The sequence below is a fragment of the Ambystoma mexicanum genome, chromosome 5p (assembly GCF_040938575.1).
Source record: "Ambystoma mexicanum isolate Mex_15411 chromosome 5p, UKY_AmexF1_1, whole genome shotgun sequence".
In the NCBI taxonomy this organism is placed as follows: Eukaryota; Metazoa; Chordata; class Amphibia; order Caudata; family Ambystomatidae; genus Ambystoma; species Ambystoma mexicanum.
Window position 1 is genome coordinate 887,432,973 of NC_090930.1, and position 14,307 is coordinate 887,447,279.

Below are 14,307 nucleotides of genomic sequence, written 5' to 3' on the forward strand. Positions count from 1 at the left end.
TGAGGGGGGAAAAAGGCCAGAGGGGAAAAACAATACCCTTACCAATTAAGAAGTTAGCAACCTTGTAGAAACGTTGAATAAGAAGAACACTTATTTCAAAGGATTTTGGATAAGCAAAATAAAAAGGTGAAAAGCTTGGAAGTGTGTGCAGAGAACCTGGCTGCAATTGGGAACATTGAACTGTGCTGTAACTGCCAGTGTTAGGCATCCTCGGATCCACATAGCAGTTTATCTGTCCCTTGGTTTTTACCTTTATTGCAATTCTATTAGAAAAGGAAAAGGGTTACTTTAAAGCATCTTTATTATGTTTTCTGTAGGTAATTATTTTTTTTTATTTAGATTTTTTTTTTTTTTAAAGACGGATTTGGTTCCGAAAAGTTTGGTAATTGGCTAAAAGGAAGAGTATTTTCTCTCTGTAAAAGTGTTCTGTGACTTGCACATGCATGGCAATATTCAACGTTTAACAATATTAACGAAGAAGCCAGGTGGAGAAATAAAATGTTTCCATTCAGTTAAAAAGTTGGCAAACACAGATGTGTACCAGATTTTAAACTGACGATTTAACACAAACAAACAAAAAAAAAAAACTTACCGCATGTAGCATACCGGCTTGGGGTTGCCTCCTTATTTACTTGCCTCATCATGCACGTTTCACAGTGAAGGGAAGAAACTAGAATGAAAAAACATTGCAAATGAAAGCTTAATAACATTCCAGATATAAGATTCAAAAGGAGCAATAGGCTGCACTTCAGTACACAGTACTTTTCGGTAACCCAATAAATTATTAAGCTACACGGTTTATGCTTTACTAGTCGAAAATGGAAAGCAGGATACAAGTATGCGCTCTATGGAGACAATAATGAAAACAAAAACATTCCCAAACAACAAACCAAATCTAATACAAGTGTAGTCATGTCAAAGGAACATCAATATCTCTGGCACAAAGGTTGGTTCACCCTTTCACTGCCATTGGAATGTATACAAATGTCCGAATTCTCACAGGAATTCATTAAAATCTTGGCAGCGAAAGGATTGAATAACTCCTACCATTGTTAGGCAGTAGCTACTTTTTCTACTATTTTAAGTATTTTAATAAGGTGTGAGCCCCGAATGCCTCATGCATGCCTATTACTTTAGCAATCACTTATGTACTGACCGTCTAAACATAACCAAGCTGATGCAGTAATATTTTGATCCAGTACTTCAACCTCTGAAGCAACAAGTTCCAACAAACGCTTAACCATCACACAAGTATAATGGGACAATGCAATTCCTTCAACCACTTCCAATTTCTTCTTTCAGCCAGTCTGTTTAATTGGAAAAAGTGTCTTATTTATATGTCAAGATTTGACACGTTTCAGCTTCATATTTGTACTTCTGTGTTGACCACTATCCACTTTTTGTTGCTATAGACTTTTCTGTCCATGTGTGATAACTAGAACTCATGGCCAGAGCTTCCATCTGAGGTGGTTTTTTCTTGTGCGTTTAAGTATTAACGTTAAGGTCCCATTTAGAGCCCTACTGATGTTGCTAACTTCCGTCATCACTAGATTTAAAGGTCGACTTGAGCACAATTGCTGTTAGATGTTGCCTGCACGGGTGACCTACAAACTACAAACTTCCCCCACAACCACGATCACCCTCCACCTCATATACAGACCCCCAGGCCACCCCGGAGTCTTAGAAGAAGACATCACATCTATCATCACTGAAAATTCCAAACCATCAGCACAAATTATGATCCTCGGGGACTTCAACCTCGGTTACCAGGACCCTCACGATGCACATGCTGCATCCCTAGCCAACGTCCTAACAGATCATGAGTTCACACAACTCATTGTACTACCCACCCACCTAGAGGGCAGAACCCTCGACTGGGTAGCAACTTACAATTACAATACAACCTGCAAGGAGCCCCAACCTCTGGCATGGGCTGACCACCACATGATTCCTCTTGAGATCAACACTAAGCAGAACTGCCCAATAAATACCCCCTGGCGCCAGCCTGTCCCACTAGGAATAAACGCAACATCACTGCTGAAGCCCTACTACCACTGATCCTACCCACCCTCAATGCTCTCCCTGCCAAAGCTGACTTAAACCTGCTTGTCGACACCTTCAATAATTCCAGCTCTAGAACAGTGGATACCGTTGCCCCCCTGAAGATACAAAAAGACAAACCCAAAGCTCATCTGAACTAGTGGTACACCCCTGAGCTCAAATCACTCTGAAAAAAGAAAGCCAAGGCACAACAAACCCGGAAAACTAACTCCACCCCGGAAAATAAATCCAACCTCACTAACCTATCCTCACTGTAAAAAAAACGAGATAATTCGCACCAAAAAAGAGGTATACAACACCAGGATTGCTCAGGCAGGATCCTCCACCAAAGAATTATTTCAAATTCTAAAGGAACTAGAAAACCCTATTCCACCTCCAGACACCTGCTTGAAAGACAAATCCTGGTGCACTAGCATCCAAAACGCCCTCAACAACAAAATCTCAGGACTCCAAACCAAAATTGAGGACAAGTGCCAACAACTCTCCAATAACAAGATCACCAACCCCAGCCCACCCACGCCCAACCACACCAGTTTCGCCTTCACGTTTAAGAAAGTTACCACTACGGAAGTTCAAAAAATCATCACCTCCTTAAAAGCTTCAAACTGCAAAGGAGACAGCTGCCACGCCCAAATCATAAAAAGATGCAGCTAGAGAGCTTTCCCCCTTCATCACCAAACATTCCATACCCAGCAACCTAAAACAATCATGGGTTCTCCCACTTTTGAAAAAACAATCCCTTGATCCAGCCATACCCACCAACTACAGGCCCATCACCACAGTCCCATTCCTCCTAAAAATCCTGGACAGAGTCGCCTACATCCAAATTCAGGAATACCTGGAATCCAACCAATTACTAGGAATACGCCAATCTGGCTTCAGACCTCAACACGGAACAGAAACTGCCCTTGTTGATCTCAAAAGCCAGATTGATGAAATTAAAGATAAAGGCAATGCCGCAATTCTACTCCTCCTAGACCTCTCAGCGGCCTTTGACCTGGTCAGCCACGAAATCCTCTGCAGTCACCTAGCCACCGCAGCCCACTTCTCCCCTTCTGCCATCACATGGATACAATCCTTCCTGGCAAACAGAACCATGTGTGTGTTCTCAACAACATCTGCAGCAGATGCCATCACATGCGGAGTCCCACAGGGATCCTGTGTATCCCCCACTTTGTACATTATATTTACAAAGCCTCTATTTGACCAACTGGACCATCTGGGTGTCACCTACACTAACTACATAGATGACACCCAGATACTCCTCGCCATCACAGGCGATTACCAAGCAGACGTCGCCCGGATCAACGAAATATTCTCCATCATTCAGGCATGGATGGCCTCACATGGCCTCTGCCTGAACGATGAGAAGACAGAGCTCCTTATCGTTGGCTCCCCTAACACCCTAACCAAACTCAATCCCAGCTACAATAACATCACGATCGATGGTCACACCATACCTATTGCCAAAAGCATGAAAACCCTCGGCTTCCATCTGGATGCCAACACCAACCTTTCCAAACAAACCAATATGATTGCCTCAGCCTCTGCCTACACCGTCAAGCTCATTAGGGCCAGTAGACCCTTCCTATCACCCAACAGCTGCCTCACCCTTGCCAGAGCCCTCGTACAATCCAGACTGGACTACTGCAACAGCCTGTACCTAGGTGCCAACCAATCCGTAGTTAAACTACAAGTACTACAGAATAACGCTCTGCGCGCAGCCCTCAACACTCGCAGACGAGAGCATATTTCCACTACCAGGAAAGCCTGCAAATGGCTCTCCATACGCCAGAAAAAAAATTGATTTAAAAACCATCTGCCTCACGTACAAGTCCCTCAATCACCTAGCACCACCATATCTAGCTAACAAACTTACCATGAAACCTGCTACCAGAACCACCAGATCTTCCAACACTCTATGCTTGACAGTGCCCAGATTCCACCTAAAAAGAGCTGGAGGGGCCAGCTTCACAGTACTTGCCTCCCAACTCTGGCACACCCTACCTCTCAACATGAAAACTATCGAGTCCTTCCAGATCTTCAGGAAGCAGGTCATCAGTTGGCTCCTAAACAAAGAGTAGCTTCACTAACACCCGACCTCACACCCCTGCTCGGTAATTGCCTCATGTATTGTATAAGACTGTACATGGAAACTGTATATTGATAATTGTATGCTATTCAAACTGTAAACTGTACTCCATTTTGTTATATATGTATTATAAGTATGTATGTATGAAGTATGCAACTCCAAGATACTTCTCAATGTTGTAACCATCTTCTCCCCCTGGGTCTGGAGCGCTATACAAATAAAATAAACAAACAGACCTTGCTGGGCTTCAATGTGAAGGAACCTCAGAGTTCTAACCACACATCCTTTGCAGTACTTGTGGACTAACGTTTTTATACTAGCCTTTTGATCTTTCACAGCTCTGTTAATCTTTATCCTGTATTCTTCTGTGAGTTAAGTGTTCTTGAATGCTGACTCACTGTGTGGTTTTGGAAGCATTCCCTCTGACAATGGGCCTCATTACAAATCAGGCGGTCCGGAAATAGCGGTTGCGGTAAACCCGCCGCCACCGTTGTTTCCGGACCGCCTGATTCCGACTCCTGCAGGCGGGAGGGGATGTTCCTGCCAGGTTTGACCTGGCGGGTTTAACACCGCCCGCCTGCAGGCGGGCGAGGAGACACCGGCAGCATTACGAGATGCTGCCGGTGTTTCCATGATCCCCATTTCCATTGAGTCCCATAGGACTCAATGGGAATTGGGATTAACACCATTCCGCCTCCGTGATTCCTGCGAAACCGGGGTTGTAATGCCCCGGTAATTCCGGGAATCACGGAGGCGGAATGGTAATACGAGTCCGGCAGTAACCAGGCAGTTTTACCGCCTCGGTTACCGCCGGACTCGTAATGAGGCCCAATATCTTCTTCCTGTTTCCGTCAGAGTAGAGCTTCAGAACTTCAGTGAAAGCTGTGCATCTGTCCTGTTACAGCCATGGTTTATCTGCATTGTAATTTGCATAGCGCTAAAAATGTGACTGCACTTTTGACAAAACCAAGAAATAAAAACAAGAAAGTTGGTGGCCTTTGTTGAAATATTAATGTGGCAGCATTATACCTATATGTTAGAAGAGGCTTTCCAGAAGTTTGCTCCAGAAAGCCCTTTTGACTGGTAGGAAAGTCCATGTATGATATGATATATGATATGGCATTTATAACGCGCCAATACACAAGTGTTTCAAGGCGCGACGCAGCAAGGGAGGGGGAACAGAGGGAAGACAGACAACAATCCTACTAGGTCAGGTGTCATTCAGATCGCTCGAGTGCAGGGGAGGGTGAAAGTGCAGTACATGGGATAAAGAATAAAAGAAACAATAACTAACGTACAGCCAGCTCTTGGCAAGTGCGAGGGTAAGTGCAGACATCAGGTGTCAAGTGCTGGTGGTGGAACTGTAGTGAAAGAGAAACAGTCCTTAAGTGCGGGAGTTGCCAGGAAGGTAGTGCAGGAGTGCAACTGACCAGGGGGGGGGGTTTGGAAGGGGTGCGGAGGACCTGGGCCCGAGATCAGGGGGAGGCCAAATAACCAGTGCAGTTTCAGTATCAGCCAGGAAGTCAGCAGGGGAGAGGAGGAGAAAAAGCAGACGCAGAGATTAAGGTTTTGAGGTGCTTCCGGAACCGGAGATGATTCTCCTCAAGTTTCAGGGAGGCAGGGAGGCTGTTCCAGAGGGAGGCCCCAGCCGAGGAAAGAGATCTACCACCAACTTGTTGCTTGGAGAAGCAACTGACCCTGAGGGAGTTGGAGGCGGATGAGCGAAGAGCTCAAGAAGGCAGATATTTAGGAAGAGAGAGCTGAAGGTAATGAGGCCCCAGGCCCCAGAAGGCCTTGTGGACAATTCAGAGGGTTTTGAATTAATCCTCGCAGCCACTGGGAGCCAGTGCAGAGATTTCTGTCCTGGAGAGATATGCTCCCTGGGTTTGAGGCCAAGGACAAGTCTCGCAGTCCTGTTCTGGATGAGTTGCAGAGGGCAGAGAGTAGAAGCAGGCAGATTTAGAAAGAGGCTGTTGCAATAGTCCAGCCTAGAGAGAACCTGAGCTTCTGGGGGAAGGAGAGGAAAGGAAGAATACCTCAGAGGAGGTGCAGCTAGTAGTGTGACTTAGAGATGTGAGGAGAGAAGGGGAGTGTGGAGTCGAAGATGACCCCAAGGTTTTAGCCTCCCATGAGGGAGCAGGAGGAGGGCCAAGGGAGGCCGGCCAGAGAGTGACAGGAAAGGAGGGAGCGGGTGTTCCAATGAGGAGAATCTCGGTCTTACTGGCATTACATTTGTAGTAGCAAATGAGGATTAGTTTGCAAAAGGTAATACATATCCCAACTTGCGAGTAGAACTCTTAGACGGCAGACTCTTAAAGCAAAACAGGGTTATGCGTGAATCGTCATGAAAACATTCCATTGCTGCAGTACAAGTGTGGCGTTCCATTAAAATGTTTTTACTATAGGCCAACATGGCTCTATTCTGCACTGGTGACTAGTACGTCAACTCAAATGTAGGGGATTTCTAGTTGATTAATTGACTCTTATATGAATACTGGATTAATGCACAGCAATTATATATGTCTTGTAGTAAGGCCAGACAATGGCATTCTTGACACCACATAGCTGTCGTTTAACAAATAACTGAGTGTTTTGTCAGGGAAAGAGTTGGACTGAAACCCTGTAAGACCTAGAGAAGTAGCTAGACATGTGGATGTTACTAAAGCAAACTGTGTAAGAGATGGGATTACCTAAAGAGAGGTTCTTCCCCAGGTATTCCAACACTGACAAGGATGAGTGTCCAAATCATACAGTTTGTAACCTATTCTTAAGAGAGAGTCATGGTGTCTCTCCAGGGACGCCAGAGTTCTCCAACTACTATTAACAAGTCCTTTATTTCCTGGCCACCCTACATTATATAAACACAAAAGTTCCAAAAAGTGGCCAACAAATAAGAGTTCACTAATTCTACTCCCAAATGTATTACACTAGTCAAAGAAAACATTCTCCTTTGAAGTGGTTTCCAGGGTTTACTCACGGTCTGGATCCTTCATGGTTCTTCCTGCTTTCGCCACATGTCACAAAACCTCTTCCAGGTGGCAGGTTGTTCAGGTTTCCACCGCCACCTATGCTTCACCTCACCCTTGTAGGATCCAACTTAGATCCCTCTCAGACCTTGGGTTTCTTACATACATACAATGGGCATTTGTCCCCTCCCTGTCTCCCGCCACCCTCCCCAAACATTCACAGTCCTTTCCCAGTAGCCGATAGTCACACCCTCCTGATATGATAAGATATGGCATTTATAACGCGCCTGTACACAAGTGTTTCTAGGCATGAGGATTCTTCTTCTCAGGTATTCCTGTATAGGAACCTGCTCCCAGGTTCCACTTTCTCAGCAACAGTTCTGATGGTGCAGCTTCTTTTTTTGCTTTGACAATTTCTGCTGGATTAGCCTCAGCCAGTTTGCCAGATGGCGGCATCCCAGCATATCCACGGAATATGGTTCAGCCAAAGCTTACTTCGTTACAAGATTGTCCCTGTTCTGGCATTTCCCAGCTCTTACTATATTCCTGAGCTGTTGGGAACCTATACAACATAGCTGAGGATTGGTTTCTTCCAGGAGCGGGTTGTATCAGCTCTTGTAATTGCTGGATTTTCGTTTGAAATTTCAATTGCCTTTTATTATTATTTTAAGGCTTTTTGAATTGGTCAGAAAGTAATCTTTTCTCTAATACATTAAATGTACCTTTAACAAATATCTTGAAAGTATTATCTGAGATATACAAAATCTGCTCCTCTATTTCATGTCAAAGTGTTTTCATATACACCATTCACTCAGACACAGGTTGGTCTGATTCCTCAGCTGTCCAACAACTACAAATGAATGATGTTAATTATCTCTTTGTGAAACGGGCACACATTATGCTTCTCAATATTTCTTACATTATCGGTTGAGAGCGTCTTTACTGTAAGAAGAGTTTACTTCTCGATAGAGGCAGTGCTTTATACTTGCAAAAGCTAACTGAGCAGCAGTATATCAAGTCAAACTGTCAATTTGCCACGTTGGCCTGGATAAGCCTTGACAGATGCACCACCTCTCCCCAATGCCTGACTAGGTCACAGCTTGTAACAAGCAAGTTTATTGGCCCTTGCCGGGTCGTTACCAACCCGACTAAGCCATTGTCGGGCCGGTCGGGTCTGCGTCCTGGCCACCATGGAAAGGGAAAAGGGACTACATGTAGTCCCTTCTCGCCCTTCGATGGCGGACATCTATTTTGTTTACTTTTAATTCGTTTTTCAATGGTCCCACAGAAAGGGAGAAGGGCAAGCATTGTGTTTGTTTACTTATTTTTCTATATTTTTAATGGCCGCCATGGAAAGGGGGTAGTTCTTTCTCCCCGATCCCTGGGGGCCATTCGTTTTTCTCGAGTTGAGAAACAGTTTCAACACAGTTTCTCGTGTTAAATTATTTTAATTAATGATTAGGAGAACATTACAACAAATTGATAAATATACAAATTGTTGATGGATAATTTGTTACATTTAAGAATTATGAATTACATAAATTACTATAAATTACATTTAGGTGGATGCCTCCCTCTGGAACAGCCTCCTTTCCTCTCTGAAACTTGAGCAGAATCAGCTCTGGGTCCGGAAGCAACTCAATACTTTCCTCTTTGCTTCTGCCTTCTCTCTTCCTCTTCCCTGCTAATCTCCTGTCTGATACTGCACTGGTCTCCTAGCTACCCTCTGAACCACGGGCCCAGGTCCCTGCTATTCCAGTTGCACACCTGCAGTGCCTCCTGGCAACCCTGCACTTGGGGCTGTATCTGTAACCCTACGGTCCCCCTACTTGCACTTTCCAACACTTACTGTCTGCACTTTTTTCTATGTTTCGATCCTATGTCCTGCACTTACTCCTCCTCCGGTTCCTCCGGTTCCCCCGCCACTTCTCCCCTTTCCTCTCCCCTGCACGTGCGCAATCTCAATATCACTGGGCCTAGTAAGCTTGTTGTCTTGTCCCCCAATTGGTCCCCTTCCCTGTCTCGTCGCGCCTTGAAACACTTGTGTATAGGCACACTATAAATAAACTATCATATCATGAAATACAATAAATAGTAAATGATACATGTAAAAGTGTTAGGGGGATTCATCATTTGTATGCTTCATCCCAGCTCCTAGTGAGACCCCCCCCAGCACATTTTGCTGGACTCCGGGACCTTTTTCCTTAATCCTGAATGAGTGGTGCCTTTTTCCACTCATTCATTCTTGTGGGTTCTGTCTTTTGGTACCCCATTCTTTGTATGTTTACCTGTACTATGGAGTCTATTTTCTCCATAGCTCTTAAAGGCATAATTTTACTATTGCAGCACACAGCTCCTCATGGGCAGTGTTGCTGGGGACCCTTCGGGCCCTCCTTTGAGATTCTTTACTTTATCCTAGAGTAACTGCAGTTTTAATATCTCACCTAAGATTGTAAAGTCCGAGATTGGCACACACCACCTTACGTGGAGTGCTAAAGGGATAAATAGTATCCCCCCTTCTCTCTGCTGCGGTTACTTTTTAGTCACAAAGACAATCTCCTAGTTATGGCTGGTGACAGTGGGTGTGTTCTACCAACCATTGTGTACATTTTATACTGCAGGCTATGTCCATAGCAGTGCACAAATGGGTCACCCAAGTACCAACATGGGGCCTCCCTTCTTTTTTCCCCATTACTAGCGTGCGTGTTCTTTGTTAGCCCTTCTTCTACCATTCTGGGAGGGGGAGGTCCGTGTGCGTTTTGCCTTTGCCGGGAACCCTTGAGTGCCCTCGCCTAGGATACAGAGTGCCTGGGCGGGCAGGAAGTGGGGGGGGGGAGATTTCCACCCCCCCGTCCATTGTCTGCCAGAATGACTGAATAGAACCAGCCCACTGTGGATCTGGCGGCCCTGATTGGACAGCCAAACGTCCCTTTCTGTAAATTGCTGAGAGAGATTGCAGAGGAGTGTGTGCTGGAACTGTATAAAAGGTGAGGCTCCTGGAGTGAAAAGCAAGTCGACCGCTGGAAGCTGAAGTAACCGAAGACGACCACTGCTGTCCCGACCCAGTCTTTGATGAGACAGAGGATCTCCGATGAGGACGACTGGTGGGAACAATCAGTCCCAAGACAAACTTTGATTTGAACCCTCTCCCGAAGGTCCTGTGAGTTCGCAGAGCTGCAGAACCCCAATACCAGGAGACCTGCTGCCCATTTTGAGTGCATCATTTTGGAAAGGCCAAATCCATCCAAATCTTTGCTGAGCCCTCAGGGACACTCCACAGATCCGATCCAACTCACCGAGGCCCCCTCATCAGAGTGCGGGACTTCAGGAAGAGAAGAAGATTGACTGGGCGAATCATGTCCTTTGTTGATGCTGCAGAAAAGGTGCCAAAACCACAAAGTGACCAGAGAAGTTGCTGAAAGTCGTGCCAGAGATCCTCCCTCGAGACTGCTGCTGAGAGATCCCATCCACTGTCCTGCCTTTCGTCAGACCAAAGAATCCAGAGGTCGGGTACAGGGCTGCCACATCGTGGAGCATCCATCACAAACATTTTCTTCTAACCAAAAGGTACTGTGGAGAAAACGGTATTGCTTACCGGATTCCAGAAAGTCGCCCCAGAGCATTAGGGTGCACCTAGAGGTGTCCAGGGCAACCCTGTCTTACCTCTGACTCAAGCTGCTGCATGTGTTCTTTAGAGTCCTTTGAACAGGGTCTCCAACGTTGGTTAATACTTTCTTGCATGATCCTTCCTAGAGACTAGAAAGTATGAAAAGGAACTTTTGACTTTTGCTGCTTTGCAAGACTTTTAACCTTACAAACTGCCTTTTAGCTAGGGTTGCGTTTTCGACTTTCAAAGACTTGCAGTGCCACAAAACTGCCTCTAGAACCTGAAGCTCTGCTATGAGAACATTAACCAACTGTTTCCTTCCCCAAAATCACTCTTATATGTGTATGTAGACTAAATACAATGACTATTATTTTGTGGGTGTGCAGTATTACCGATATAACTGTCAAACACCTGTAACCTTGTATGCGTTCAGCAACTACCAACTCAGAAGTGACCATTCGAAAGTATTGAAAAGTAAACCTAGGTGTGTTGGTTTATTGTGCTAAGTATTCAACAGTGACTCGTGTAAATATAATAATTCTATATTTTAATATAGGTTTATGTGCAAGTGCTTCTTTGAATGTGCTTTACTAACTGGGTTCGTTCAGTGTACTTACCTACAGCTCACATCTTCCTATTAAGATAAGCCTGACTGCTCTGCCACTCTACTAAGGTCGTTGAATAGTACAGACTGATAGTAAGAGTTGGGGGGGGATCTACAAAGCACTGGAATAGCTTACTAAAGTTTTAGCTCCAAGTGGGACGCTGGGAAAACTCCCCTAATAAAAAGTGATGCAAATGGCAATAAGACATTTTGCACAATTGATACGAATGACTATAAAAATTAGGACTCACAAGCGGACAGACTAGACATACAAGTGAAACAATAGGAGAGGGGAAATGGGATTAATTAAGCAATATGACCCGGGCGGTGGGGACATTACCGACTCAGGTAATGTCCCGGGGCCCATAGTTATAGGCTCCGGGTCATTACCTGACTCGGTAATGCCCCCGCCGCAAGGGTCATATTGCTATTAGTACCCCGGCCCGCATTATGTGCGTGACCAGGGCACTAAAAGCATTTTTTTCTGTCCCGAAATGCAGTGGCGTTTCAGGACAGAAAAAAAAAAAAAAAGAACGACCAAGACGGGGGATGATGGAAGCCTCCAGCCATGTGGAGGCGCGGATCGGGATGGCCCGCTCCGAGTCTCCACACTGCTGGAGCCTGCTATAGTTCCCCAGTGGGGACGCAGGAGCAAAAAGGTAAGTGGGGTGGGGAGGGCAGGGAGGAGGGAGGGAAGGAAACCCCCGGCGGGGGTGAAGGCAGCCTCTCAGCCGTGGGGAGGCTTCGAGCCTCTTCATTGGCTGAGAGGTTGCCACGCCCCTTGCCGGGGACAAAGGCCGTGGAATCCCGGCAGAGGGATTCCCGGCTTGGTAATGACTCGGTGAGGGCCAATCAGAATGGCCCTTGCATTCGGATTGCGCCCTCGCCGGGTACTAATAGCTGAAATAAAACAAAATGTGAAAGGTTACGAGAAATATGCTGTAAAAAAGTTTGAATTTAGGCACATTCTCGCAAGAAAACGCATACTTTCTCTCAATTCTATGAAAAGAACAAATCGAGTTGGACCAGAGATTGTAGGACAATTTATGAGCAGTTTTCCATTTGGATGCAAGAAGGGGAAAAGCTACAAAAATGAAAAAACAGAACAAATATCGGGGGGATTGGATGGTGATCATATATATATGGGTTACCCAGTGTCAGAGGTTCATGAAACGAAAAAATATGTTGCATACAATCCTAAATTATTTCCTAAAAAGAATAGACATATTTACACTTTAATATGGAGTGGTTAAAATCAGCCATTGAGGATTGACAGAACCAGCAGGAATTAGAAACGCCAGGCATTTTTGCAATTCTAGCTCATGTTAAATAAGCGCTCTGTAACAAAATAGTGGGACTGCGTAAGATTAGAAGCAACTCAAGTGGTAAAGGACTCGTTCCAAATTTTAACCCATATGTCTGGGGAAGGTTTTAAGATCCAATCTAATTCCCATTGTTTGCAAATTCTGGAGTTGACATTATTATCTTCTATAGGTTGATTGAGAACTGAGTATAGTTTAGATGCTTTGGTGGATGTAGAATTAATTTATGTTTTATGAATTTTGATGGCTCTTGTTGGTTATGAGGAAATACTTTGAGAATTACATTTACACGAGTACCATATGTTTTGTAATCCGAGTTATTGAGAGTAAAATAAATGCATAGCTGAGGAAATGGAATAGCAGCGTAATTATGAAATATAAGTTTAACAAGACAGATACCTGAAGTCCACCTTTTTTGTAATAATGTAAGTTTGGGCTTAAAAGAAAAGGATTTATTATACCATAAGAAGGCGTTGGGGATATCCTGAACGGTATGAGAAGAATTTAGCAAGCAGTGGCAGGTATTTTTCATGGAGCGTAAAAGAGGACTTTAATACCAGGCCACAATGAAGTCTGAAAGAAGTGAACATCTAGCTTCTATTTTAATCCAAGTGGGGGCTTTTGTCAAACGAGGTTCATTATGTAGAAACAATGTCACAAAAAGAAGGCTTTTTGATATTCCAGGAAATCTGGAAACTTTACACCACCACCAAAGTTATTGGCTTTCTTATTAAGATGCAATTTGGGATTTTTTTTTATTCCAAAGAAAATTGGATAATAATTTGTAAATATTTCTAAAGAATGTAGAGGGTAGGATAATTGGGATCATTAAGAGATGATATAAAATAATAGGTTTAAGCATCATTTTGATGGAATCAAGGCGGCCCCACCAGGAGAGAAAAAGGGGGGGGAGATTCCATTGATTTATTAAAGTATTAATTTTATCAAAGATACTGTTTTGAGTCCAGATTAAAGTGGAAGGAATATCTTTTGATATGTGGATGCCTAAGTATTTAATAGAGGAGGTGCACCATGTAATGCCAAATAGAGCAAAGTCAGCAACAGCGCAGGAATTGGTTAAGGGTAAAATAAATTTCAGACTTATCAAAATGTAATTTATAACTGGAGACAAAGGAGAAATGTATCAATGGCTGTTAGGGAGAATTCTCATTCTATGGCTAATTTCCCTTACCTATAGAGTCCCCCAGCAGCTTTGCTGGATTTGAAGGGTTGGTTTCTTTTTACCTGCTAAGAGTGAGACTCTTTTTCCCACTCTTAGGTATTTTTGCTATGTGTGTCCTAGGCTATTTTTGTGTTGAATGTCTATGGGATTTTCTCAACCCCGTAGGAACCATCTTTATTCACATGTGTTACACAGCACCCTCAGTGCAGTGACACAGGGTGTCGTAGCGACTTCCAAACAGACTCCATACCCTGGGACTGACTACTGTCTCCCAGGGCATGTAAAGTCCCAATTGACTTTACTAGTCAATTTCTATGAACTTAACCAGTACAACCCATCTTACTATGGAGGTACTGGAAAGGGTTAATAGTTGTTCCCTTATGTTCATTTTCGAGGGGGTACCGTACAGTCCCTCTCTCTAAAGTTTCTGGCTGGTGGCAGTGGTTACTACCATAAATATTTGACCACAATA

General features: G+C 44.3%; 1 protein-coding gene across 5 annotated transcripts in view; it reads right to left on the minus strand.

The window, feature by feature from the left end:
• Positions 1-14,307, minus strand: part of C5PH7orf57 (chromosome 5p C7orf57 homolog) — a 709,483-nt gene that overhangs the window by 541,763 nt on the left and 153,413 nt on the right. For all 5 annotated transcript variants that reach the window (XM_069613329.1, XM_069613326.1, XM_069613325.1 and 2 more), the window contains one exon: positions 593-670. In XM_069613329.1, coding sequence (XP_069469430.1) covers positions 593-644 — 52 coding nt within the window. In that variant the 5' untranslated portion in view covers positions 645-670. The remainder of the gene's footprint in view (positions 1-592; positions 671-14,307) is intronic.